Here is a 26,897-nt window from a genome sequence, read left to right as displayed (position 1 = left end):
GCGTATCACCTGTGACATAAGCCAGTATTTTCATTTTATCTTGCATTTTATCGAATGGGCGTAACACATATGTCTCCTTAAAAATCGCATGGTTTTCTGGATGTTCTTATTTGTAAGAGCTATCTTTTATGATACGTTGTTTCTTGAAGTGTTTCCTTGCTGGTCAGTGATATTGCCTGCAGGAGCTCAAAACCAAACCTGCAGTTTATAATATCTGCTGTTCGTGTGGATTGCTTCCTTTAAGTCGGTATGTCCGTACTGTGTCAATGTTTTTGAGAAACGCATGTTTGTATATAGCGGTAAATTTCCGCTTAACAAATACTTTATATCCTATGCATTTTCTACACATGGGCAAACACGCAAATCACATTTTCACGTTTCTAAAAAAAAAAAAAAAAAAAGAAAGATATGGTACAACTCTTGGTAGTATCCTTGCATATTGGCAGTACCACTTTCTACCAATTCGTCATGTTTTCATGCTGGCCGAAATGAAAGCTTAAGCGGGATGCAGTTTTTCTATCATTTTCTTTTGATCATCGCCTAAAAACGAGCGAAAGACGTGACTACTTCGCGGAGCCCTTACACACTTATATGCAGTTACCGCTACCGTTGTACAGATAGAAAGGGATGAGGATGGAAGGCAGGGATGTTAACCAGAAAGGCCTCCGGTTGGCTACTCAACACTGAGGAAAAGGTATAGGGGATTAAAGAGGGGAAGAGAAAGGGGACGTGGAGCACAGTCAGAGTTTGTCGCACAAATCGGTGGCTGTTAGAAAACGAAACAGTGCCCTGTATGCCTTAAAGGAGGTCGACTGCCGTGGACACGGACCAAGGAGATTATCCGCCGTTAAAGGGCAAGGATCGAGGTGGTCCAGCGCACAACGTAGCCTAGGTCTTTCACTCACAAATGCAGAGCATTCACATAAGAGATGTTCGATTGTCTCTTCACAGCCACAATTTTCACAGGCAGGGCTGTCGGCTGTCCCAATCCTGAAAGCATACTTGTTGGTGAACGCAACATCGAGCCATACACGGCACAGCAACGTTGCTTCTCGACGGGCAATCTGATGGGGAAGGCGAAGGCGCAGTTCAGGAACCAGTGCCCTGGGGCGGTGGTTGCTAAACTCTCCCGTGTTCCACGCTCAAGTTGTGATCTCTAGGGCCAAACAGTGAAGGTCACATGCGGAATCAACCCTCGATATGGGCATTTTAACTGGAACGCCATATCGCTGTGGGCAGAACGGGCAGCCTCGTCCGCATGGTAGTTTCCCTTGATGCCGCAGTGTCAGCCACTGAAAAAATAATATTGTGACCTTTCAATACTGCGTCGTGGTATGGCTGGCGGATCTCTCCAACGAGTTGTTCGTGTGACTCGCGGCGTAGTGCTGCTTGCAGACCTTGGAGGGCTGATTTAGAATCTGTAAACACAGCAGAGGCATATTATATTCTATTACTTTGGGTAGCCTCACCATAATATATGTGTCCTGTAATGTGGACTTTCTTTGTTTATAAATTCAACTGCCGCGCGTAGGGCAGCTAGTTCAGCCCCAGTTGAAGAAGTCAGGTATGACGTTTTATCTGGATTGACTTGGCCGGTATGACCACATACCCCGCGGAACTAGTTAAATTAACTGAGCCATCTGTGTAGACATGTATGCGATTTTGATGTTTGAAGTGCAGATAATCTAATGTCAATTGTTTAAAAGCATGGTGATGACACTGTACCGTTGAACAACATATGGATACCTGAATGAGCCGATTACTGGTCTCTTAAAGTGTTTCACATAAAATGGACGCATGATCCATCAGTTTACTGTTACTTCATTTTTTTTTTTTCGCCAAGCGCTAACCACCATCAATGACCGAAAATGTGCAATTCCTGCCGTATTTTGGACCTCAATTTTTTTTTTCCACGTAGTCGTGTGTTGTCTTTGTCAGACAGAAGGGGTAATTAATCGTGTAGATAGAGTAATTACCCTGCTTTCGATCATCCTTTATGTATCACTTCTCGCGGAGGGAAACGAGAATAAATAGCCAGCTCATAGTGAACATCTTCCCACCGCGTCCATTTCTAATCAAGTCTGTTTACTCAGTGCACATTTACGAGCCTATCGAAACGCTCTGTCCCGTTCTTCCTTTCTTGTGTGTGTGCGGGTCGTTTTGGCGCCTTTAACATATAACGAAACGACGGTCTCAGGCGACGTCGTTAGCGCAGCTGTTATTGACGTAAGTAATGCACCATACGTAAAGACAAACCTAGTTCGTGCTTTGTGAAATCCGGTTACGAGCGTAAACCGAATGACTAAAAAAAAAAAAAACAGCAACCGTGCGACGCTTTGAAGGCTTTCTTACATCTTCGCTTAAAGTGGCCTTCAGTTTCCGTTTACTAATAATTTGATTTAATCTTTTCTGCATGAGAACAATCAATACACCGGTTGCGATGAACGCAACACGCGCCGAGTCGGGGTTTACTTTGTCTAGCAGACGATGCGCTCTCCGCGCTATTGCAACAACAGCTCGATGCTGGTCGCGCGCCGTCCACTGATTGCTTTGCTTTCAGAGTTGTAGTAACTTTTATAGGAGCCCACATGTCGCGCCGCCGCCAGTGCAGCATCTAGGCTCTGTGTCGTAGCTAGTCAGCAAAAGCTCCTGGTGACAACAGTGATACGCCATGTGGGACTGTGAGCTGGCTTGAGGACGATAGGCCTGCTCCATTGCGTGATTGCGTTCCTCTTTCTCTCTCTTCTCTCTCTCTGTATATGCGTACTTGTTTTAAAACTTAATCGTAGGCTAGGAAACATTTATTATATATATATATATATATATATATATATATATATATATATATATATATATATATATATATATATATATATATATATATATATATATATATATATATATATATATATACTATAATGGGTGGGTATGTTAGATTAGAACGTTAATGGAGGCCCCATGACCGTTTTCTGTTTTCAATGCAATTTTATATTTGGTGGGTACATGTCTCGACACGAAGTAATGGACCTTAGTTTTACAAGAAATGCAGTAGTTTTTCGGGAAAAAAAAAATTGTATATCCCTATAGGCGAGAGACGCCGTTTTTGCCATTTCAAATAGATGCAACGCGAAGGTGGGAGTGAAAAGAGAGAAAAAGAGGTGCCGTAGTGGAGAGCTTCGGACCACCGCGCGATAGAGGCTTTCGCCTCACCGCACTTAAGTGGTCAAAAGTGCCCCTATACGGCATAAAAAAGCTGAAACCATAGAGTAAACTACTATGTGCAAAAGTCATGTCTTTATTTTCAAGCCAAACTTAAGTGTAGCCATGCAGATAGCTTTCGCCTAACTCCAGGTTTAGCCACAAGCTAAACCACAGCTAATTATTTTTTTCTCTCGAATTGGACTACATATCTTACGGAAGACTAGAATGATGAATCGGCCCTGTGCATCAGTTGTTTTGATAAAGCGTTATTTCTGCCAAATGATTGTTCACCTGAGTGAAGTGTATGAACAGACCGGCTTTGAACTACAATGGCACTCTCGCTTGGTGAAGGGCTCTGCATTACCTGTCGAGCAGTGCTCCGTTATTCTGCCTTTTTTGTCGTTTCTTCCGTGACGTTTCATAAAACCATTGTAAATAATTCATGCAAATATAGCATGCTTTCAGCGTAATGACCACATTGTTAAAAAAGATAGCTTACAGAAGTACCTAGCCTCCTAGGCTTGGACATTGAAAGATGGTGGTTCGCGTACAGGTGTGGACGCAATTTTTAGTGCGAATATTCTATTTCACTACCTCTAACCAAGCCTTCAGAAAGGCAATCCTAGGGCTTCCCATAACCAAAGTTTCTGACAACGTCTCCCACACAGCTATTCTCACTAACACCTCCCTACTAAATCCCGGCTACAGTACCTACGAGTACATACGTACATTCCTCTCCGGCCGTACAGCTGAAAACAGCTTTGGCTCTTTACTCTCAGGCCCTATTGTCTTCGGTAGCAATGGAACACCCCAAGGATCAGTCATCTCCCCTTTCCTTTTCAATCTCGCCTTGCTCAAGCTACCTCCCAAATGAGATGCTATCCCTCGGCTATCCCATACCTTATACGTGGATGATATCTTTCTGGGTCTCAACAGGCAACAATGCCGAAATTGAATCCATAAGTGGTGGATGCCGCTGAACGCAATGCAGCTGGAGGAGATATCTCATGCTCCCCTCAGAAGTCCGAGCTGCTCCTCATCCGAGGTCAATCCGGCTTCCTCTATCATATCCTCTAATCTGCGTTAGTGCTAGCGGCCAGCCTATACGAGTAGTATCCATTATTAGGGTATTGGGGCTTCTTATCCAGAGCAATCGGAAGAACACCGACACTGCTAAAGTCACAGCCTCTGTCTCGTAGACTATTCGTCTCATTCGGCGCATTGCTACTAAGCATAGATGCATGTGGGGAGGCTGACTTATGACATCTGAAGGGTTATCAGTCACTTCTCCTACACCCTCCCAGCCAGGAACGGGGGTGCTTGGATTGCCGAATTTTATGAAACAGGCATACAAAGCGGGTTTTCACGTCCCTCACCGGAACCCCCCCCCCCCCCCCCCCTACGAACTCCAGGCATTATGAATCTATAACACTGCAAATGAGCTCGTGGAAGCTCATCTCCTCTCTCAGTACGAGCGCTCCACCCACACCCCAACGGGATGTTACATGGTAGACAAAGTAGGAATAAACTTCGAAGAAATCATCGCTGACAAGGTCTCCGCCTCACATTACCGGTAACTTCATCGTTACCCCTAGAACATGCACCCAGTGCATCATGTCGCTCACCGCAAGGACAGGGCTAAGTCCCAGCACAAAACGTATTTGACAGATTGGACGGCAATCTGCATCGACGCAGCCGAATACCCGACCGCGATGCTTTTTCGCTCGCGGCAGTAAACACTGTGCACGGCTATTGGTTGCACGCTCCACCCCGTCAGATCGTCTGAAGAGGCCAAGGGGGCGGGCACAGCCTTGGTGATAGCCTCCACCTCCGCAGAGACCATCTTCAGTGACTCCAAATCTGCCATTCATAACATCTCCAAAGGCCGTGTCTCCTCCGTCGTTCTATCCCCCCTCCGCTCCACCAATCTCCAACTCCGTCAGATCCAAATGATCTCAGTCTCTGCGCACTCATCCCATCCAGGGAACGAGGCGGCGTCGATAACACCTGAGGATTCGTCGACCGGGCTGTGGTGTTGCCCTACCTGCGGACGGCGAGATATCATATGGTTACATTTCATGACATCACCATGCACAACCGCTTAGGTAGACTTATCTATCCCCCTGCACATATTTTTCCTAGGAAACTCTTAGAGGTTGCGTAGAGGCAGCTCCAAACGAACACATTCCCGAACCCCGCCATATATGCCCGCATGTACCCTGCGATCAACCCTTACAAAAAAGCTTAATGAGTTTCTGATTAAATGGTAATTACATTCCTAATCATGCACATTAACATTTCTATACATTTTCTTGATGCATTTTTGATGAGTTTCACAAGAAAGTTGGCCACCGTGTTTCTGGTTGGTACCTAATGTGTGCATTTCTTGTGTGTTATTCATGAGTGTGGACCAATGAACACTTTTGGATAAAAAGTAAAAGCTAAAACGTAGCGAAGCACCTCAACTACATTAAAAAAAGCTAAAAAATTTAAAAAATATTCTAAGCAAAAAAAAAAAAAGACTGCACCTCTGGCGCGATTCGAACTCGGTACCTCTTACTCCGTAGCTTTCTACGCTAACCACTCGGCCACTCGGGGAACTTGTAGTGTGCGTAACGTATTTGCTGCTTATGTCTGGACTGCATTCATAAGATTGGGACATAATGTTTCGAAGTATGTTTTGAAGTGTACAGGCCATTGCGGTTGCTCTAACAATTACAACTTCTTGACCATTAGAACTTGCATCTAATGTTCTAGATACCTATGCGCACTATTTTGTCCACTGCAGTCATTTTAACATGTCGAGTTTGGCATCGCTGGCAAATTTATCAGCGCTGGCTCTTCGGTGGTTGCTACCTTGGGCGTAATTTTCGCTGAACACGGAGCTGTAGCACGAACCTTTAAGGAAAAAAAAGTGCGACCAAGCCTCAATACCGGCAAGCTCAGCAGCGCCAACACTATTTTACTGGTAACTAAATCTTATTTTTATCTAAACATTTCGGGAAGCGATGCGATGACTGCGGGCTCGGCTAATCTATAGGCAGAGCAAGAAGGAGCTCGAAAGCTTAAGAAACACGCAAAATATCATGCATTATAAAGAAGGCATTGCTTCTCGTGCCCTGGTCGCGCACATGCTCCCAGGACGGTCCAGTTCCGAGTCAACGCACGGCTCGGGTTACGTCCGCGCGTCGTCGTCGGCGCAGGCCGGGGAACCCCTGCTGGTCTCTCCGAGACGGCCTGCTCGCAGGTGCAAGGAGGCATTGGAAATGGAGCGGCCTTGCGTCCGTTTGCTTGGCGGCGGTGTGGCAGTGCGTCGGTTCGCGTACACAACTATATCCTTGCCCGTAACACCCTCAAGCATATTGTCCAACCAAAGCACCCATTCGCTTGGCAAGAAGTGATTTGCAATGGCACAAACACCCAAGACGCAGGGTGTAAGCGTGTTTTGAACGAAACAAATGTCCAAAAAGTTGTTTTTGTTTTTACAGTGCATGCTAAACAGAAATGAAAACATAGTAAAGAATATACATTCGCTTAGTGATGTTTAATTTCCCTCATTTGAGAAAGTCAATGTATTTCCACATTAGCTCCTATACAAAAATACTCTTGTGTTTTCCAGGTACAAAACTTCTTGCGTAATCTCAAATGAAAGTCTGTTGCGGATCTCATGTTAAAACACATAAAAATTGTTTCTTAGGCAACAACCTACATATGCTAATCAGAAATGAAAACATAGGGCTCTGAAAGTGTGCAGTTAACAAGGAAATAATATATATTCACTTAGTGATGTATACATTTCCTCATTTGAGAAAGTCAATGTATTTCCACATTAGATCCTACCCAAAAATACTGTTGCGTTTTCCAAGCACAAAACTTCATGTGTGATCTCAAAGGAAAGTCTGCTGCGGATATGATGTTAAAACACATCTAATCTTGAATCTCCTTTGAGTGGTTGATGACTCATCAAAAACACATTACGTGGGTAACAGAAATTCAATATCCATTTTTGTAAGGGAACTCCACTCTCTCACACATGCTCTGGGCTTTCCCTCCGGACCCCCCTTCCGCAGGTTTGCAGATCGCAAATCAAGACCAGTGGGAAGCCGCGTTGGTCAGCTCCGACTCAGACACACAGGCTCGGGTCGTGTTAAAAGCCGTAGAAGTCGCCGAGCGCCGCGAGTTCATGGCCACTTGATGGGGCTATGCCCCTAGATTTATTACCTGTCGTAGCATTAGTAGGATTTGCAAAAATGATAAATAGTGATGAAGGTAAACAAATACTAATACAATAATAATTCGTAATAATTAGTGGTATAGAAGTATAAAATGAAAACTTAAAACAAAAAATAGATAGAGTAACAAAAATAAACTCAAAACGAAAATAAAACACTAAAAAGTTAAACCGCTAAAAATCGTGGGGGTTTAAGCAAGGCTTGAACCTAGTGATACAGTGAAAGTTGTGTGTTGCAAATAGCCTCTTTAGCACCAAGCTTTTCAATCCGCACGTGCTCGTTAAAGATCCCCAGGTGGTCAAAATTACTCCGTAACCCTCCACTACGGCACCTCTTTCTCTCCCTCTCTCTCTCCACTTTTACTCCCACCTTCCTCCTTTCCCTTACGGGGCGGTTCAGGTTTTAACAGAAACAAGTGTGACTTTCTTTTACCTCTTCGCATCTGAGACACTGCTGCAATGCCGCTCAACAGCTACATCAAAAGATGCTCGCGATATGCGTCACTTTGAAACAGCTGCTGCTGCGATTTTGAAATTTCATCCCTTTCTCGCAGCCGCCCAGCCTGAGCAGCACCGCAATTCAGGCTGAATGCTAAAACGTTAAGCACATAAAATATTGTCTCCGAGGCAAACAGAAGGCCTTACAAGCGATCCGGATGCCGAATGTTAAAACAGTTATGTCACCCGGTCCCAATAGCACGCTTCTCAGAAAAACATGCCTCTTCTCGGTAGCCATTTGCGCACTATTGCTGTTATACACGACTTCAGTCCCAAAGTTGTCCGCATGGAGAGCACGACAAAAAGTAAACGATCATCTGTTCTGTGCAAATAATTCTGTGCCGTTAGGCAGTTATTTGCACGCAGGCTCGACAACGTGATATAAATAACTGGGACCGTTGCTAAAATTTCGCGTCTCTCATTTTTTTTTTTTTTTGTTCTGCTTTCCACTTACAGGCCAACTCACCCCAATCGTCCGCCGACGACAACGAAGTGAGGAGGGAAAGAATCAAGTCCTTTTGCGACGCCCATCCCTCGTGGTAGAGGCTGCAGCACCCTTACCCAGGCTTTGGTCTCAACATGCCTACCCTGAGGCAGGAAACTATGCAGTGTAACCATGTAGATTGCCCTCTCTTCGTGGACGACTCGCGATCGCTGGCATTCTGCTTCATCGCGAAGGTGGCTTCCACCAGTCTCAAAGCCCTCTTCGCTCCTCTTTTGAACGTAACCATTATTGGGAAACGGCCGGGCGCCTGGGATGACCTGCACTGGTCCTTCCAATACCAGACTCTCCGCTATGGACCGGCGACGCTGTTGCAAAGCAGCCGGAGGAACTACACCAAGGTAGAGCACGTTTTGTAATGTATAGATCGTAAAATCGCCAGGGTGAGAAAGAGATTCGGTTCCATCTCGTATTTATCTCAGAATTATTAGTTTATAGTTCGTAAAAAGCCTGAATTGTTGCGTTCCTCTCTGTTCTTGCCACGGAAGCGCTCATATGTTGCCTGAGGACAAAATTAGCACTTACATCGTACGTTGAACTATATGCTGCTATAAGACACTGCCATCTGTCAAGAAGCGCTAGCGGAGACGCCATCTATTGCTGTAGATAGCGAAACAAAACGAAACAAAGGCAAAGAAAAAAAGAAAAGTTAAGCGAAGCAGAATCGAATTCCTGCTTCGGAACATTGAAAAGATATATCTTTTTTTTTTTTTTTCGTTGTGTGGCATCGCTTTATCCCCGAAGTCTCAGTGAATTCAGTTTGATGAACCTTGTCGTGTATATATTACTCATCTCACTGAAACAGCAACAAAAGAAATCGTAGAAATTTAAAATAGTTTAATCGAGTGGAATATGCGGAAGCTTTTGCGCCCTGATAGAAGTTCATGGATTTGATTGATTTATAGGAAGGGAAAGGCGCGGTAACTGTCTCACTTGTTTTCTATAAACTGATTTATTTATAGGAAGGGAAAGGCACGGTAACTGTCTCACTTGTTTTCTGTGGACACCGCAACCGCGCCGTAAGGGAAGGGAGGAAGGTGGGAGTGAAAGTGGAAAGAGAGAAAGATGAGCCGTAGTGGAGGGCTACGGAGTAATTTCGACCACCTGGGGATCTTTAACGTGCGCTGACATCGCACAGCACACGACGCCTCTTTTCTATAAACACTGATTCCTTTGAAGCTTACAAGGAAATCGCTACTCCGGGTTCACAAGATGCAACAGCTACGGCTATACAGCGCCTCCTTAAACGCCACCAACTCGCGACCAGAACTGTCGCTATTCACTGGACCCCAGGTCACTCGGACGAATCAGGGGGCAATGCGGCGGCACACGCCGCGGCTGCCTTGGCAGGTGGGATGTCCACATTTACTTCCCCACCCCCCTTGCTTCATCCTTATTCGACCTTGGGCGGGCAACTCACCCCTTCTCTTGCCCTTATGCACTATACTCGGACCAGTCTTCGTAGCCTCAGTCAGTATCGCATGCAGGTGGCCACACCAGACCCACCTTTTACGAGAAGAACCCACCTCACCCGAAGTCAAGAAGTCTTTTTGAATAAGCTCATCGCCCATGCGGCTTACACGCCACGTATTATGGCCCGCTGGCGTCAGTATAAAGAGAAAATGATTACGTGCCCCCACTGTACGACTCTAACCTGCGGCGGCATATCTCATTTACTTTGGGAATGCCCTGCTTTTTCTACTGGACGCCCCGAGATCGAACCCTACCGCCTGAACTACCGCTCCCTTCTAGAAACTGATGCAAACACACAGATGATATTTGCCAAGTATGGCTCGCTTAGTGGCCTGGTTAGAGCAATGTGATCCGAGTGACGACCTAAATAAACAATGAAGATTATGTCTACTCCCCTTTATCCCCATCCATGGCCATGAGCCTTCCCATTCAATAAAGGACATTCAATCAATCAATCAATCAATCACCTCAACCGCGCCGTAAGGGAAGGGAGGAAGGTGGGAGTGAAAGTGGAAAGAACCGCGCCGTAAGGGAAGGGAGGAAGGTGGGAGTGACAGTGGAAAGAGAGAAAGAGGAGCCGTATTGGAGGGCTGCGGAGTAATTTCGACCACCTGGGGATCTTTAACGTGCGCTGACATCGCACAGCACACGGACGCCACTTCGTTTCGCCTCCATCGAAACGCAAGAAGTTCATGGAGACGACGACGTGCAAGTGCACAGTGCGAGAGTGTGTTGCGCCTTGCTGGTTAGCGCTAAGGGTAGTCGCTGTGGCGGCAGTCACGCGGTCAAATGCTCCGTAGCTATCGCCACAGCGGTAACTTCCTGTATCACATGAGGTGCTTTCCTCTACGGCAGGCCAGGGCTTCGAACTAGTAACGGACGAAGACCAACCCACAAGAACGGGCAACAGCGTAAGTGCAGACACAAGTCCAGACCTCACTTTCGTAAAGGGTACAAATCAAACAGAGTGGGAAAACACCCTAGAGAATCTAGGAAGCGACCACTACATAGTCCAGCTCACAATGACGGCAGAGTCCACCAGACGGAAGCTTGGGAAAGCCCGCCTCACAGACTGGGACGCATTCAGACAAGGGAGCAGGGACCTAACAGGACAGATTACGAGCATCCAAGAATGGTACCAGCAGCTCAAACAAATACAGGAAACGTATACGAAGGAGGTAGACAGAACCGAGCGAGCACCAGAGGTGGACAAGCGCCTGCTTAGGCTATGGGAGGCAAGGCGCAGTCTCACCAAGCGATGGCGGAAACAAAAGCTAAACAGAAAGCTAAAGAAAAAGATTGCAGAAATCACAGCCAAGGCAGAAGAATACGCCACACAACTAGCAAGGCAAAACTGGCAGGAATTCAGCAACTCGCTAAACGGCACACTGAGCACGGCTAAGACATGGCGTATCCTGAAAGCCATGATAGATCCGGGAAAAACGAGGACCGAAAGCAACAAGACAATACAAAGACTAATCCACCAGTACGAAGGAACCGAGGACCAAATGATTGAGGACCTAAAGGCCAAATGTTACGGGAAAGAAAGCCCAGAAGAATACAAAGGAAGTTATCAGGGCAAAGAGAATCCTGAGATGGACAGGCCGATCACGCTGGCAGAAGTGCACGAGGCGATGGGGGCCCTCACTAAAAACACGGCAGCCGGGGGAGATAAGATACGAAACTCCCTCATACGCAACCTCAGCGAGGGGGCAGTAAACCAGCTGACAAACTACCTCAACCAACTCTGGGCCGAGGGCACAATCCCGGCCGAATGGAAACATGCAGAGGTGGTAATGATTCCCAAACCGGGCAAAAAATTGCAAATCGAGAATCTGCGGCCAATCTCCCTTACCTCATGCTTGGGAAAGCTGTATGAAAGAATAATTACGAAAAGAATCCAGCGGTGGATGGAACGAGAGCAAATCTATCCACACAGCATGTTTGGATTCAGGTCTAAGCTATCTACGCAGGACGTTCTCCTACAACTCAAGGAGGACATCCTAACCAACATCCCAAAAACAGGGGAAAACGTGGTCATGGCCCTAGACATCAAAGGGGCCTTTGACAACGTCAGCCACCCGGCCATAATGGAGGGACTCCAAAATATAAACTGCGGGGAAAGAACTCACAACTATGTAAGAGCCTTTCTAGCAGGCAGAACAGCCACCATAGGGCTGGGGGAGGTGAGAAGTCAGCCTTTCAGCACCCCCCACAAGGGAACCCCACAGGGGTCGGTGATCTCGCCCGTGCTCTTTAACCTAGCCATGATCGGCTTGGCCAAAAGACTGGAAGAAATCAAAGACATACAGCATGCCATGTATGCGGACGACATTACGGTATGGACCAACCGGGGCACGCTAGAAGAGAAGCAGGAAAGCCTACAGAGAGCCGCAACATGCGTAGAAGAATACGTAAGGGCAAGAGGCCTAGCGTGTTCAACAGACAAGTCGGAGCTACTCAGGGTGGCGAAGAAACCTACGAAGGCGAACCTGGAAATCAAGCTCGAAGGCCAAAACATACCGGAAAAAAACGTCATAAGGATATTAGGCATGTGGCTGCAAAGTAGCGGAAAGTGCAGCCACACGATCAGCCTACTGCAAAAATCAACCGAACAAGTCAGCAGAATGATTAAAAGAGTCTCCAATAGAAGGTATGGCATGAAGGAAGACGACACCCTTAAACTAGTCAGAAGCCTGGTAGTCAGCAGGGTGACATACTCCCTTCCCTACCACCCGGCAATCAAGAAAGAAAAAGAACAGGCCGAAGCTCTGATAAGGAAAGCCTACAAAACGGCCCTAAACCTACCAAGAAACACCCCAAACAACAAGCTACTAGAACTGGGAGTTCACAACACCTTTGAGGAGCTGACGACGGCCCAACTGGAAGCACAGCTAGAAAGGCTAGAACTCACGGAAACATGCAGAAGACTACTGAGAAGACTAGGCTACCAGGCGGAAAACACGCCAGACCCAAACGAAAACATTCCAGACGAAATCCGGCGAACCCTCAGAATTCGCCCGATACCACGAAATATGGATCCCAACCTACACGCGACCAGAAGACAGGCAAGAGCAGAATACGTGGAGAACCACCTAGCTAAAAAGGCATATACAGTATATACAGACGCAGGGCTATACCCGAGAGACAGATACAGCACCAACACGAGGATAGCAGCAGCGGTGGTTGACTGCTCAGGCAACACGATCAGCTGCGCATCCGCGAGAGGAAGATCGGTAGTAGACGGAGAGGAGATCGCTGTGGCACTCGCAGCGGCCGAGGGCTATCGAAGAAACGAATCACAGGTTATAATAACAGACTCCAAGACAGCCTGCAGAAGGTTCCAACAAGGAAGGATCTGCAGGGAGGCCCTACGCATTCTCTTCGGCGCAGGAGCCTCAGGCTATAAAGCAACACAAGTAGTTTTCTGGGCACCGGCGCACACCAACATAGAGGGCAACATGAGGGCAGACAGCCTGGTTCGCGAAATCACGCACCGAGCCTTGCTGACAGAAGACCTCGTGGACCCCGTGATGGTGGACCCGACGTACGCAGATATTTTAAATCACTACAGAGGCAGCAGGTTAAAATACCCTCCGCCCCACAAGCGACTCACACAAGAAGAAGCGACCAGCTGGAGAAGACTGCAGACTGGCACCTTCCACAACTTATACATTCTAAACAAAATGTTTCCCACACAGTATAGAGATAGCTGCCCCTGGTGCGGAGACAGTCCGACCCTATACCACGTCGCATGGGAATGTAAACACAACTACACTTTCCACAAACAAACTAACCCGAGTGCGGAGCAATGGGAGGGCCTGCTAACCAGCTGCGAGCTCACCGCCCAAAGGGCATTGGTGCAGCACGCATGCGAAGTAGCCAGGACCAGTGGAGCCCTGGAATGAGGGAACCACCCGTGCTAAGGAGTCTCCAACGGTGGCGAAGAAGCGGCTGCAGGAAGATTCTCCGAGACTAACCAAAAGACCTCAATAAAGTTTTTTCACTCACTCACTCACGGTAATACTGCAAATTTGAGAACATTATTTTAGTGGTTGTTAAAATGGCGTATGAAGAGTGTTCAACGCAAATCCTGAATAACAAATGCCTTAGTTTGAGAGATGCCAATCCGTTCACCTGTAAGGCAAGGGTATCTCATGTCTCCATTGCTTTTTGTCGTGTAGCTCGAGCCTTTTTTTATACGGCAGTCTTCAGATATGCAAACATATGTGGTTTTAAGCTGCATACCGTGCAAGTTGAATGTTGACTTATACATGCAACGTTGCGACCTTCTCTGGCTCGAGGCTGTTATCCTTGCTGAAACTTGCTGTAAGCAAACGGGAGCTTAGATAAACATAAAAAAGTTGCAGAGGTTCGACTATCCTAGAACCAACTTCCACGCGCATAAGCCATAGGCCGCAGCTGCAGTCGCTGCTGCCGCTTCGATCTTGGCTCACTTCCGCGCTTGCTAAACTTCTAGTAGTTTGGCTTCTGGCTGTTAGATGGTCTCGGCAGCCTGTCTGGCACGGCTGCTGTTTGTCTCCGCCATCTCTTTTTCTTTTTCCGGCCGACTGGTGGATTCTTCGAACAATGCGCTCGCGGACCACTACTGAGATCCGAGCAGTTCAGAAGGGAACCAATTGCGGCGATAAAAGGTAAAACAAGGGCGTACAAAGACGATGTATCAAAAATATTCGTGCGAGTTGCAGCGTGCGATGTTTTTCTGGTTTGCAAGTTTTAGCATATACTGCAAGTGGCACCCACGTCAAGCGTAAACTTTTAAAGAATGCATAGTGTTCTTTTTGTCTTTATCTGGAATTTCAGTTGGGAGCGAATCAATCACACAAATTTGCTCCGCGAAGTTCTCGAGAAATGTATTTATCTCTCTTGTTTATAAGGCGAACTGCATCGCCCGTTTTCTTTCTGTCTGATGAAAGGAACTCATTTCTTTATGTTGTCATTCAGGTAAGAGTGACAAAATTATTTCCGGCATTTGCCGTATGTTCATCGAGTGACACCAGTCGAAAAGTGACAGGATATTATCTAGAAGGTGTTGTGTCCCTTAGAATACTGTGCGCGTGTTTTCGATCGGAGTATTTGGCCTCTTTAACGAAGAAAAAAATTACGAGGGACTTTAGCGACTAAAGCAGTTAAATGCGAAAGCCTGCATGAGTGCCGCATTCTGCTACCTAACCGGTAATAAGTAGGAATTAATTAATTAAATGGGTATTATTTTATAAATAATTAATTAGAGATAAAGTAGTTAATTACTTAATTACACAAGCGCTTAATTAATCGTCATTTATCTATTAATGAATCGCTTAATTAGTCATCATTTGTTAATTATTAATTAGCAATTGATCATTGATTGCCATATGGCCATATAAGGCATGCATTCGCGCATACTGTAGTGGTGCTCTATGATTGATCGAGACCTCTATGACGTCATTCCGCCTCGGCCAATCAAAACGCCGAAAAAGCGGGACACCTTTTGTCTACGACAGCATGAGCCATTAAAGGCTTTCGAATTAATATGTACGCAGATCTAGTCAATCACATATTGTCTATACCTTTGTGTAGACTGATGCGCTGTTGACGTCCGGGAAAGCATTTTGGGTCAACGAATCAGAAGGATGCCTAGGCTATAAGATCTACTGTTAAAAGTATTTTCGTCCAGCGTCAAGGCATGGGCCTTCTTACTAAGACATGAGTTGAGCTGAAAGGAACCTTCGTATCGTGGATGACGACCTGCCTGATGTGTAAAAACCCGAAACAGTTGAGCATGCCTTCATATATTGTTGAGAAGAAATCTTTCATTGTGATATTCAACAGGGTACTGTAAAAAAAAAAAAAAAAAAAAAAAAAAAAAAAAAAAAAGGACTTCCTATAACCACATATGCAATTCTATACCTTCCGGTTGAAATCGATGTGGATATACCGTATGATATGTTTATGGTCCTGAACCTTTAAAGAGGAGGATGGCAGCTCATCATGCAGATATGAATGTTGGGTCGGCGCGTGACGAGTTCACTGAAAGTGTTTCGTTCATTACAGAAGTTGGTTGATTCTTGATGACCTGGCACACCTGATAGAATTTTAACAGAGCCATGAACTCTTGTTTATCGCTGGTCATTTCTATATATTTATCTGTATTTGTGTGGTGCTGTGTAATCAAGCGATTAAGAAAAAAGCGATTATTACGAGGTTCCGTGATCGCTTAAGAAATTCCTTTGCGCGAATACGCTCTGTTCCAAATATTTTTTTTTTCGCTTGAACTTGCAAGATGCAAACCCACGTTAAAGAACCCCAGGTCGTCAAAATTTCCGCAGTCTTCCACTACGACGTCTCGTATAGCCGGAGTCGCTTTGGGACGTTAAATCCCACAACCCAAGCCTAACCACACCAAAACGCTAATATTCATTGCTGAGTTTTACAGTGTGAAGTAAATCAGCACAAATTTTCTTTTACTACAAGTATCTTGCTATTTTGAATGCAAAAGGTCTGCTAACAGAATTAGGGCACTGTTTACCTATAGATGCACTCTTGCTCACCGCATTGCAGTAGTAGTCATGGATACTCGTTGTCAAGTGGCGCGTCATTCGTATGTCAGCGCATCCAGCACATTACGTGCCTATATATACCACGGTCCAAACCTGAAACACGCAGGTGCTGTTCGTGAGACACCCGTTCGAGCGGCTCGTGTCTACCTACATCGACAAGGCTCTGAGGGGTCGGTCGCAAGTGGCGTGGGCCTACCATGACTATTGGGACAAAATCCCTGGCGTTAGAGCCGAGAATCGTAGTCCTACCTTCTCCGAGTTTATCGACTTCGTCTTGCAAATGCCCGTGGAGCTCTCCGATGAACATTGGGCCCCGTATTATTACCGCTGCCAGCCCTGCCTCCTGGACTATGACTTTGTCGGCAAATTGGAAACGGCCAGCAGAGACTTCCCTCGCTTCTTTTCCCCAGTGGACATCAAAGGCAACGAAACCTTCGTGGGTCACATGAGTCACGAGAACGCCCGGGACAACTTCAGCTGTGTGAACACGACTGGATCAAAACACTACTTCGCCGAGCTGTCGTACGAGCAGGTCATGGGACTGTACGCCCGGTATTTCTACGACTTCGAACTTTTTGGTTACGACTTCAGAGACTACCTGCCTAGTTCGTAACTATAACTCGCTGCGACACTTTCTGGTTAATTTGTTCACCGTCTGCAATTTAGCATACCAGGGAGCCCATATGGGAGACTGTCGTTCGGAACTACATTCTGATTTCTCAGTCCCGAACTGATTAGTTACTTCTAAACTTTTCCGGAATAATTCCCAGAGAAAAGAAAGAATATTATCAACTTGAGTGCGTAATTCATGGGTGAAAGCGTAGTGAATTCCGGAGACGGCGAACGAACACTTCTGTTTAGATAGGCGCCACTCCAAGCATTTGATGCTGTAATCGAATGATCAACGCTCATTTACTGTACATTACTTGCACACCTTTGTCTCCTTAGGATTCTCACGGAGACACGAAAGTCAGAAATGAGGTAACAACCAGTGGCACGTGATTGATTATACATGTCACATATGATTTCGTATCATATCGAAGCTTGCGTAATGTTACGTTCCTACCGCTGTTTAGTATGTAGAAAAATGAGCGATGGTTTTTGATAGGTATATTTTATTGATTTTTTTATTCTTTTTCCTGATCTAAAATGTTCGTTCTCAATGCTTATGATTGTACTCGGGCTTTTCTAAAATCTTATTTTTGAGTGTGACACCACATATTCGTCCATGTTTGTTTTTATCCTTGGAACTAGCGGTGAACTAACGTCAAATGTTCAAATATCTTTTAGAGCATTTACGTCATCGATTGACCTGTATGAAAGTACCACTAATTGTCGCTGTCGTCTGACGATGGGCATGAATGGGGAAGATGATGCAAACACTGCACTCTTCGAAGCATGTAGCAAGTCGCCAGCAAAAACTACGCTCCATCAGCTCTATAGGCGAGTTGTGCAGAGCGACTACTATAAGGGGAAAAGAAATGACGCTGGTGCAAGGTGGGTGTGTGAATTTCTTTTTTTACCCGTCACGTGGCAACATCGCCAGTGTACAGCACTATTGGATGCTACTACGTCGTTAGTACGGCGACGCCGTTTCTTAGCTAGTTTTATAACTAATATTGTTACTATGACAACAACAATAATTTGCTATAACAATTATATATAATATGTATATTGAAATAATTATTGCAGCTATATTAATTCTTAGATTGACTATCGATAATATTCTAGCTATTATTATCACTAGAACGTTAACGTGCTAGTGATATAGTACTGAGCTCGTAGTCCTCATAACGATTCATCCCCTACGTGCCGAGACAAGATTCTATCGGCGCCGCTAAGAACGTAAGCGTATTAACACCAGCGAGGAAGGTTTAGAAGCGAGAGAGAGCCATAGAGGAAGTTGTCAACAGAGGATGAAGGTTTCGAATATACAACTTTATCTGTATTCCTAAAGAACCCCAGGTGGCCAATATTTCCGGCGTCCTCCACTACGGCGTCTCTGATAGCCTGAGTCGCTTTGGGACGTTAAACTCCACAAACCAACCAACCAACCTACAGGAGGATCGCGCTTGGTGCATCGTGTGTGAGGGCTAGCAACTAAGCAAGGGAGCGAGCGAGCACGACAGAAAGAAAGAAAGAAAGAAAGAAAGAAAGAAAGAAAGAAAGAAAGAAAGAAAGAAAGAAAGAAAGAAAGAAGTAAACAGTTACACCGTGCGGCAAGCAATGGAAGAAAATTTGCAGAGTTTCAACTGAGGTTAAACAGAGTTAGACGTGTGAAAGCACGGTTTAATTCGATTCAGCTGTTGGTCCCTATTTGATCTTTTTTTGTTTTTCTCTGACTTAGGCTCTAGGGCATACACACATGAGCCAACGTGTTCACGTTTACGGCGTCTTCTCTCCCGTTCCAACTCGATCAGACCTCCGAACACGACACGCTTCTTCGGCCGAGACAGCAGAATGGTCCGGCTCTCACTCGATCGCTATCCTGGCGTGGAGTGACGTGCCGTAGCAGTTGTGTGGTGCGCCTATGCAGGCAACCATAGCGCGCATTTATTTTTTTACCTTATTTGTCTTGTTTTTTTTTTTAGTTTGCATTTCATTTTTGTCGTTCTAATTATCATGAATTAGTGTTTTATTAGTTTTGCTATTAATTAGCATTATCGCTGTTTATCATTTTTCTATACCCTACTAATGCTTTCATTAGTAATAGGCTTACAGAAAAGGAAATAGTACATTCGCACTAAAGTGAGAAGCCTGTTAGACCTGCTAATAAGTGCCCGCTGATGAAAGTTTCTCAGCTTCTCTGAGGACCCGTGGCTGTATGCCTCGTAACAGATAGTAAGGAGGTTAGCATAGTTCTGATATAAGGCACACTGCTATGATAGAAGAGAGGAGGCAGCGTCAAAAGAAGTGCAGCATCAGCTAGAGTAACAAAGACGCCTTATTATGTTAAAACGGCTTTGAGCTTGAGGACATTTGAGGAACCTTCTGATTTTGAGCACAAGCTATGCGATGTCAGGTTGCTTCCTCATCATCATCATCATCATCATCATCATTAGCCTGATCATAGCCTCCTTTAGAGTGTATAAAGGAGGCTATGGCTTGACTATACCCACTGCAGGGCGAAGGCCTCTCCCATATTTCTCCACTTAACCCGGTTCTGTGCTAGCTGCATCCACTTGACCCCTGCGAACTTCTTAACCTCATCCGCCCACCTAACTTTCTGCCGCCCCCTGCTACGCTTTCTTCCCTTGAAATCCAGTTTGTTACCCTAAGCGACCATCGGTTATCCTCTCTTAGCACTACGTGTCCAGCCCATGCCCATTTCTTCTTCTTGATTTCCACTCGAATGTCAGTAACTTGAGTTATTTCTCTGACCCACTCTGCACGCTTCCTATCTCTTAATGTTACCCCTACCATTTCTCGCTCCATAACCATCTGAGTTGTCCTCAACTTAAGTAGAACCCTCTTGGTTAGCCTCCACGTTTTAGCCCCATCCTCAGATGCTTCCTCAGATGTGAGTTAAACAACAGTGCGGACGAAGCTAATTGGTGCTCTGAAAAAGCAGTCGCGTTTAAGAAGTACTTATGCACGTTTTATTCCGGGGCGGATCATGTACGCAATATTTATTCCCTTCATAATCTGAATAATTTTCCAAATCGCCTCATCGTTCGCGGTGCTCATGCATCCGCTCTTTTGCCTTGTGCACAGGAGACCACACTTCCCTTTCAATACCCTTCCTTAATCTGAACTGTATTTTTATATATTGCTGCCAATAGCGATGCCCTAGTGTCTCGCTGCCGACAGGTGTCCATTTGGTACGTTTTTTCTCCGTCATCTTCCTCGTCCGATGTGGCGCCATGGGCGTACCTTATACAGCAAGGTCGATCAATTCACTTCCTCCAACATCAGACGAAGTGACAGCAGCCACTACCATAGCAAGCATCAGCAGCCATGTCGCCGTATAGTGGCCGCGCCGACACACAGACGCTTGGCTTGCGCGCTGTGCTTGGTTTGTAAACGACAAGCGTCTAGCTATCCGTATGGGTAGAGGACAGCGTCTCTCGCCGCTGGCGCAAGAAGGCGGCTGGCGATCAGGCTGCCAACGAACGGCGGGGACACTCGAGGGCATCTGCTTGCGAAACCTGTGCCACAAAAGCGTTACGGCGACATGAAGCTAGAGAGGATATATAGGTATGGAAATAACTGCCACAAATAGCTCGAAGGAACCTGATCACTGTCGAGCACATTTGTATGGTCGTGGTTCGCTGTCGCTAGAGCGATGGGTAGCCCGTCTGTACGTCCGCTAAAGAGAACAATGTAGGCAGCACTAAATACCCTTAGTTGCAGATTTGCTGAATGCGTCAGCACGACGTCTTAGGCCAATTTAAGACCGCGCTTAGCTAAATCGCTACCTGGCATGCTAGCGATCGCAATCGGGTCTGTTGATTAAATCGAGATTTCAGCAAAGGACCATTCTTCCTGCTATCGTAATCATAGCAAAAAACAGCGAAAGACACCTTGATTGCTCTGATATTTTATTATCAGGAGAATCAGGGTTATTATTTAAGGGACAGTCTCTTTAATTTAATGCAAGGTTAAACAACGGGAGACCTTTTAAGGACGCATTATGCTATCGAAGACGGGTATTTGCAAAATTTCCGGTCTGTCCGATATATCTTTTACCATACACAAAAAAAAAATAATAATTCGACATGTAGATAGGGCGATGAAAACTAAGGTGAATGCATAATTTAAGTCTTCAAGTATGTTGATGATTAATTTTTGTTGAGGTCGGGGACTTTAAAGGCCATGTGAAAGAAACCTTGAAGGTATTTGTGAGTGGCGGGCAAGCTTAAAATTTACTTTCGAAGTCAAGGAAAATAGGCAGCGACATTTCTTCGACATACGATTGGTTTTGAACCACGATCACGCATGCTGGTCTTATCGGCATCGCTCAGAGAAGCCCTTGCTTCGTTATCGCTCAGCCCATTCAAAAGTAGTTAAATGTGGAATAGCCGTCGCATGTTTAGAGTCAGCACTTTCAAAATCATGTGTGTATGGGATAGAAAATGGTTTTCGTCAGCAGGTTCAGAGGTTAAAATCAGCAGTTTTCACGGAAGAGTTAATCATGCTTGCATGTAATAAAGTCTTGAAGAAATGTAAGTATTTTAAGAATTGCCTTCTGCCTTCCATCAGAGCCATTCGGTATGTAGAGGCCATGCAGTTATCCCAAACGTTCATCACTTGTCCCATCGATTAAGGAAGGTAGGCGCCAGCTGTGGTATTCAGGCGTTGTTCTCAGCCCAGAAAAACTTGGTAAAATATGTGCCATAGTCGATAGAAGAGCAAAGGCTAAAAAAAAAAAAAAAAAAAAAAAAAAAACTAGTAGTAGAACGCAGGATAAATAACGACATTAAGTTCGTGCCATGAGCTGAAAGGGTAGTGTATGATGTCGCATTTTCCTGCAGTAAAAGATATATCAGGAAGACCGAAAATTGTGTAAATATCCGTCTACGACAGCGTATTACGTCCTTAAAAGGTGCCCCGTTGTCTAATCGCGGTGCATTTCAGAGAGTGCCCTTTAAATGATAAACCTGATTCCCCTGATAATAAATTATGCACACATAATTTCAAAGAAGCCAAAGTTATTTTTATGCATAAAGAAAAATTAACACGAGAACTTTGTCAGGCCTATCATGGCCATGTGAATAGCGATACTTGTGTAAGCACACCTTCGGTGCTGATTCATGATTATGAAATTCAATATCTGGACTCTCATGATTAGAAGTGGTTGGTGGGCGCATGCGCTCTGGTTGTTGGAGAGTGTATTATTACTTGCGGTTTTCAACAAACCTTCAGTTGTTAATCAGCGCTTGTCCCTTTTCCTCTCTCGTGTCCGTCGTTGCAGCGCTGTTTTTTTTTAAGTATTCAATCTACTTTACCCTTCCTAACGTACCCCTTTCCAAACCCTACTAATTTGCGAGTTCCCGTGTTGACTTTGCGGTTTCTCAAGTTATAGCTGTGCATGAGGAAATGTCCGCCCTGTTCTTATTCGTCTTCACGATCATGGACCGAATTCATATGTCTGCTGCACCATTGCAGCCACCATTTCTTTCACGTTGTCCTAGAAGCACGCCACGTTCTCGTATCCTTTTTCTCCCACATTCGTTTGTCATTCACGTGGGAAAAGGGATGAAATAAAAGGCATAGGAGGTGTCACTGGGCAATGACTCCTTTTTACCTGCCGGGAGGCGCCATTACAGCTCATTTATTCGTTACAGAAAGTGGCGAATGTCTGGAACGCTTTCTACTACATTACTGCCTCCTTTTAAACTATGAAATTGTCGCTAGCATCCCGACAGTATAAACCACAAGGTATTATGAACAAAATAGATAAAATTAAGAGGCAGACACCGATTGCTCCTTTGTGCAGCAACGCCTTCCTGTAACTCCTGACAGGACGTCCAATTTATGTGTTAGATGATTGAAAAAAATTTTTGCAAAAATAGTGACTTTGAAATAGCAACTTTTTCAGTAGCGTACCACGTCTAAGGGGACTTAGTTTACTGCGAAAAGCTCTTCATATTGCGTGCATAATAAATGACAATTAACTAATTGAATCTGTTGAGGAATTGCTGCCAGTTTGGAGTTCGAAACAGTGAGCAAAACAACTTTGAAACCAGAGCCTGATCCTTTAAGGCTCTGCAAATATATAAAATCCGTCCCATGTTCCTCACAAAACATATTTAACGCATTAGACGCGCAGGAAGTCTGGTGGAAATGTGACAGCCGCTGATGATATCCTGTAGTGACTATGGCAATGAATTAAAACGACATGCTCAGCTGCGCCGTGTCATGCACAGGGATGATTAGAAGAAACTTACAATATAGCTCCCTGGTGTGTGGATAACTTGTATTACAGGCCATGGTACAATCACTGACGACTCCACAGTTTTCGTTTTTTCGCCGACCGTCTACAATCATCGTCAACGAACGCAGGTGCGACTCTAGTGCTATAATCAGTGCAACTCACCTTCAACGGACGCTGCTTCTGACTTCCTTTCAATTCAAGATTGAAGATGTATGCACGCGTTGATTGAATGGAAAGGCGGAGAGATCGACCGGAAAGTTGAGTATCTGGCCTGCTACTCTGCACCAGGTATAAGGGGAAAAGGATATGAAAGAGGGTCGTGATGGGTGATGACACGATGAGAGGAGGTATGAAATTAAAACACCGGCACCCTAACTTGTCTCACAATCGCGAGTCCATGCTTTAACATTTCCTTTTTATTCAGCGATTTTTTAAATATTTTCATTCAAGAACTGGTGGCGTAGCACTGCCCATTAGTAGCAACATCCCTCAAAGTGCGTCAATTAAAATGTTGATGAATTAGCTTTAGATAAAGAAGTGTGTAGCTTATAAATTATTAACCTGATAACGTCAAAGATCTCACTCGAAAGAAAATCCGGCATTGTCGGTGCTGTGAGCCAAAAAAAAAAAAAGAAGCAATGGGAGCTTAAGCATGGCTTGAACCTTTAGTTATACGATGGAAAGCTCTGTTAAACTTTGTTTTGCATGGTTTAGCAAAGTTGTACACGGTTCGACAGTTTGAATTAGGGGACGCCCAAGCATCCTGCAAAAATCCTGCAAAGGTACCATCGAGTCTATGAGAGAATCTCATAGACTCGATGGTACCTTTGCAGGATTTTTTTAATATTTTTGTTTATTTTGGTTTGTGGAGAAAGGTAGCAGTATTTGTCTTCGCTCGAGGTCATTCGGATCCAGCGAGGGGAAATCTGAAGTTGCGCCCCGAATATAGTAGACCTCACGCTCCAAAATCCCGAGCGTACGTGCCTCTGGCAGGTGACATATGGCATGGCGCTGATTGGTCGGTTGGTTCTGCTACGTCACGAGACCGCATGACACGGTGGAGTTAGCAGCTCCATATCTCGCTCGAAATGACAGGGTGATAGCAATCCACCTCTCGAGGACGCTCGGACTCCGATTCAGACACTATGCCCCTAGGCCAAGCAGGCATTTTCGTACGACCTGGCTCAAGTGCAGCTTTATATTATGTTGGGTGGTGTTTCACATTATGTGGTAACTTACGACTATATGCTAATGAGAATGCGCGAGGTAATATATTAGGGGCGCAAATTAAGGGAATAGATTAAAATTTTGCACGTGTGCCAGGATTAATTGCGTTCACGCCTATATTATACCTTGTAGAATGTATCATCTAAGACAACAACTTAGATGTTGACATGGATGTATACATCGACGTCTTGTCCTAATAGGAATTATAATAGAGTGCAAAAGGTATGACGCACTTTGCTCGAAGTAATCCTTATCAGATCAGTGAACACATGCTATTGTGCTGTATTGTGAACACGGCTGCCACCTTGTGTGGCCACCAAGCACATATAAAGGCTTATAAAATTTGCACTTTTGTTTTCAGACCCTGAATATCACTTCTTAAAATCTAGAAAGATGACCGAAGCAGTACATGAATGACAGGATCCCTTCAGGCACTGAGCATTAAATTTTCTGCTCTAGCTCTGTGTGGAAGAATCTTTGAAATGATACGCATACCGACATTTATATAGTCCGTACAATGAAATGTAAGAAAAATCTTCAGTGTTCCTCATTTCGACGATCCAATTACACAGGTGCAAGTCTGACCAGCATAAAATGCAATTCGGAAGCCCATGGCAGCGCAAACCGACCACGCGCCTGTAGGTCTCGGGCATATTAAGTGCAGGTAAGCAAACAAACGTATAATAATTATCAAACGTTAGATCGATGATAAAGGCAAGACGATGTAAATAAAAGAATATTTTTCTTTTGGCTGCCAAGCCAAGTAAACGTTTGATATCAGTGCAGCCACTCGCATTGTAGGAATGCATAAGCATTGCTACACAGTAATCCCCACGTAGAGTAACGTTGCACTACACTACGCCACCGCAACAACGGTTTTTGTACCGGCGCGCCTCCTCTCCCAATGCTCCTAGACATGCCGTGCTGCGCCGGCTCTTCATGACGTCACCGTTGTTAGGGTCGCGCCATGGCGGCGCGCGGTTGCTATGGGCGCCATGTCGGCGCCGGGCACAGTCATCATATACCAGTCTCAAATTAAGTTTTTGCTTGCTCCTCCTCGCCCTCTTTTGCCCTAACTATATTTTCTTTCAATTAGTTGAAACTCCTAATTCGCTTTTTGATCAATCTCAGCCATTTATTAGCATTCTTAAACTTTGACGCTTTGACGTCGAAACACCCGTCGTCTTCCGGTTGCGCGACGTCACGTCCGTATGGACGTCGACAATAACTCGCTTGGGTATTTCGATGTCTGATTGGATTTTTTTAGTATAATTAATTAAATAATAACTCCACTTCGACCTCACGGTTTTCGTGGCGAGATTCTTTAATCCTCTTTCACATACAATTTTTCTTCGCCTAACTCATTTCAGTTCACCGCAATCGTGATAACATATTCTGGGGACAGCTCCTTCTAACGTAGCCACTTAATACTAAACGCATTAAAACAAAGCAAGGAACGCATGCCATTGAAGACGGCTCCAAATGACTGTACCGCTAGCAGAGTACCGTTGGTTTTGAAATTTTGGGCCCGTATATAAGCATGGCCGCCGGAGCTGGGACAAAGCCAGTCAACTCAGGCTGAATAGTCGAACGCTGCATATCTGTAGACGCAGATATATCGTGAATGCAAATAGGCGATTCAAAGTCTTTGCAAATAAAACGAACGGATGGCTGAATTTCCATTCGTCATGCCCAACGTTCTGATCTTAGTACTCTATATTTAAGCAGTGAGTGATTAAATACTGAGAAACTGTTTTTATGCTGTGAATAGTGGACTGCGTATGCGGCCCGTCATAAAATGCAGGCGTCTCACAACTACTCCGAGCAACAGTGGCCAGAGCTGACTGCAGCTATCCCTGCAACTCTGTTTACAGTCGTCACCGAGGTTTCTCACGTGCTCCACGCCACTGTTTCAACACAGTCTAAACATAAACAACTCAATACCTGTTACGGAAATCTTATCCGACCGGAAGCCCAAGTCCAGTGCACGAGTGAACGTGACGATAAAGAATCCGAAAGTAAGGCTCCGGTTGCATTCCCACAAGGACAGCATCGGTTGCGGCCCTCGCAGAACGTTGGACGCAAGCGGTCCTTCTCGAAGCCCGTCTGTACGTCCATTTCTCCTGCCGCAATCTTGCCTCGTCGTTTCGATCGGCGATAGTGGCGTGATAAGGCAGAAGCGTTGATTTCTACGGGGAGCTTTGGCGGCAACCAGTGACAGTGCAGAGTTGGAACACCCGGACGCTTCCGGTGCCTGGTTGTAAATGCCATAAAACAAAGCCACCTCCGATAAGAAGACGCTCAGCAACCATTTCTGGCTATTCCTTT

The 26,897-nt window shown here is 45.3% G+C and overlaps 1 protein-coding gene and 1 long non-coding RNA gene across 2 annotated transcripts in view; one reads left to right on the top strand and one right to left on the bottom strand.

Annotated features, from left to right (window-relative positions):
• The window catches only part of LOC146199379 (uncharacterized), a 35,100-nt gene extending 8,453 nt beyond the window's left edge, over window positions 1–26,647 (bottom strand). The window contains exons 1-2 of the long non-coding RNA XR_014705069.1: window positions 26,514–26,647; window positions 23,505–23,621 (exon numbers count right to left, since the gene is read on the bottom strand). This is a non-coding gene — a long non-coding RNA (uncharacterized LOC146199379). The remainder of the gene's footprint in view (window positions 1–23,504; window positions 23,622–26,513) is intronic.
• On the top strand, window positions 8,393–17,391 carry LOC146199380 (carbohydrate sulfotransferase 11-like). The gene is made up of 2 exons (XM_084594830.1): window positions 8,393–8,773; window positions 16,572–17,391. The coding sequence occupies exons 1-2, from the start codon at window positions 8,510–8,512 to the stop codon at window positions 17,076–17,078; spliced, it is 771 nt and encodes a 256-aa protein (XP_084450956.1). The 5' UTR covers window positions 8,393–8,509; the 3' UTR covers window positions 17,079–17,391.
• Window positions 26,648–26,897: the final 250 nt, after the last annotated feature.

Source organism: Amblyomma maculatum, chromosome 2 (genome assembly GCF_055883805.1).
Source record: "Amblyomma maculatum isolate TAMU_Amacu chromosome 2, ASM5588380v1, whole genome shotgun sequence".
Classification (NCBI taxonomy): Eukaryota; Metazoa; Arthropoda; class Arachnida; order Ixodida; family Ixodidae; genus Amblyomma; species Amblyomma maculatum.
The sequence above is the reverse complement of the archived record's forward strand: the minus strand, read 5'-3'. Positions and strand labels throughout refer to the sequence as shown.

Coding starts and splice junctions, on each gene's coding strand:
- LOC146199380 (XM_084594830.1), top strand. CDS start 8,510: ATGCCTACCCTGAGGCAGGAAACTATGCAGTGTAACCATGTAGATTGC. Junction 8,774..16,571: donor GCCGGAGGAACTACACCAAG/GTAGAGCACGTT, acceptor TGAAACACGCAG/GTGCTGTTCGTGAGACACCC.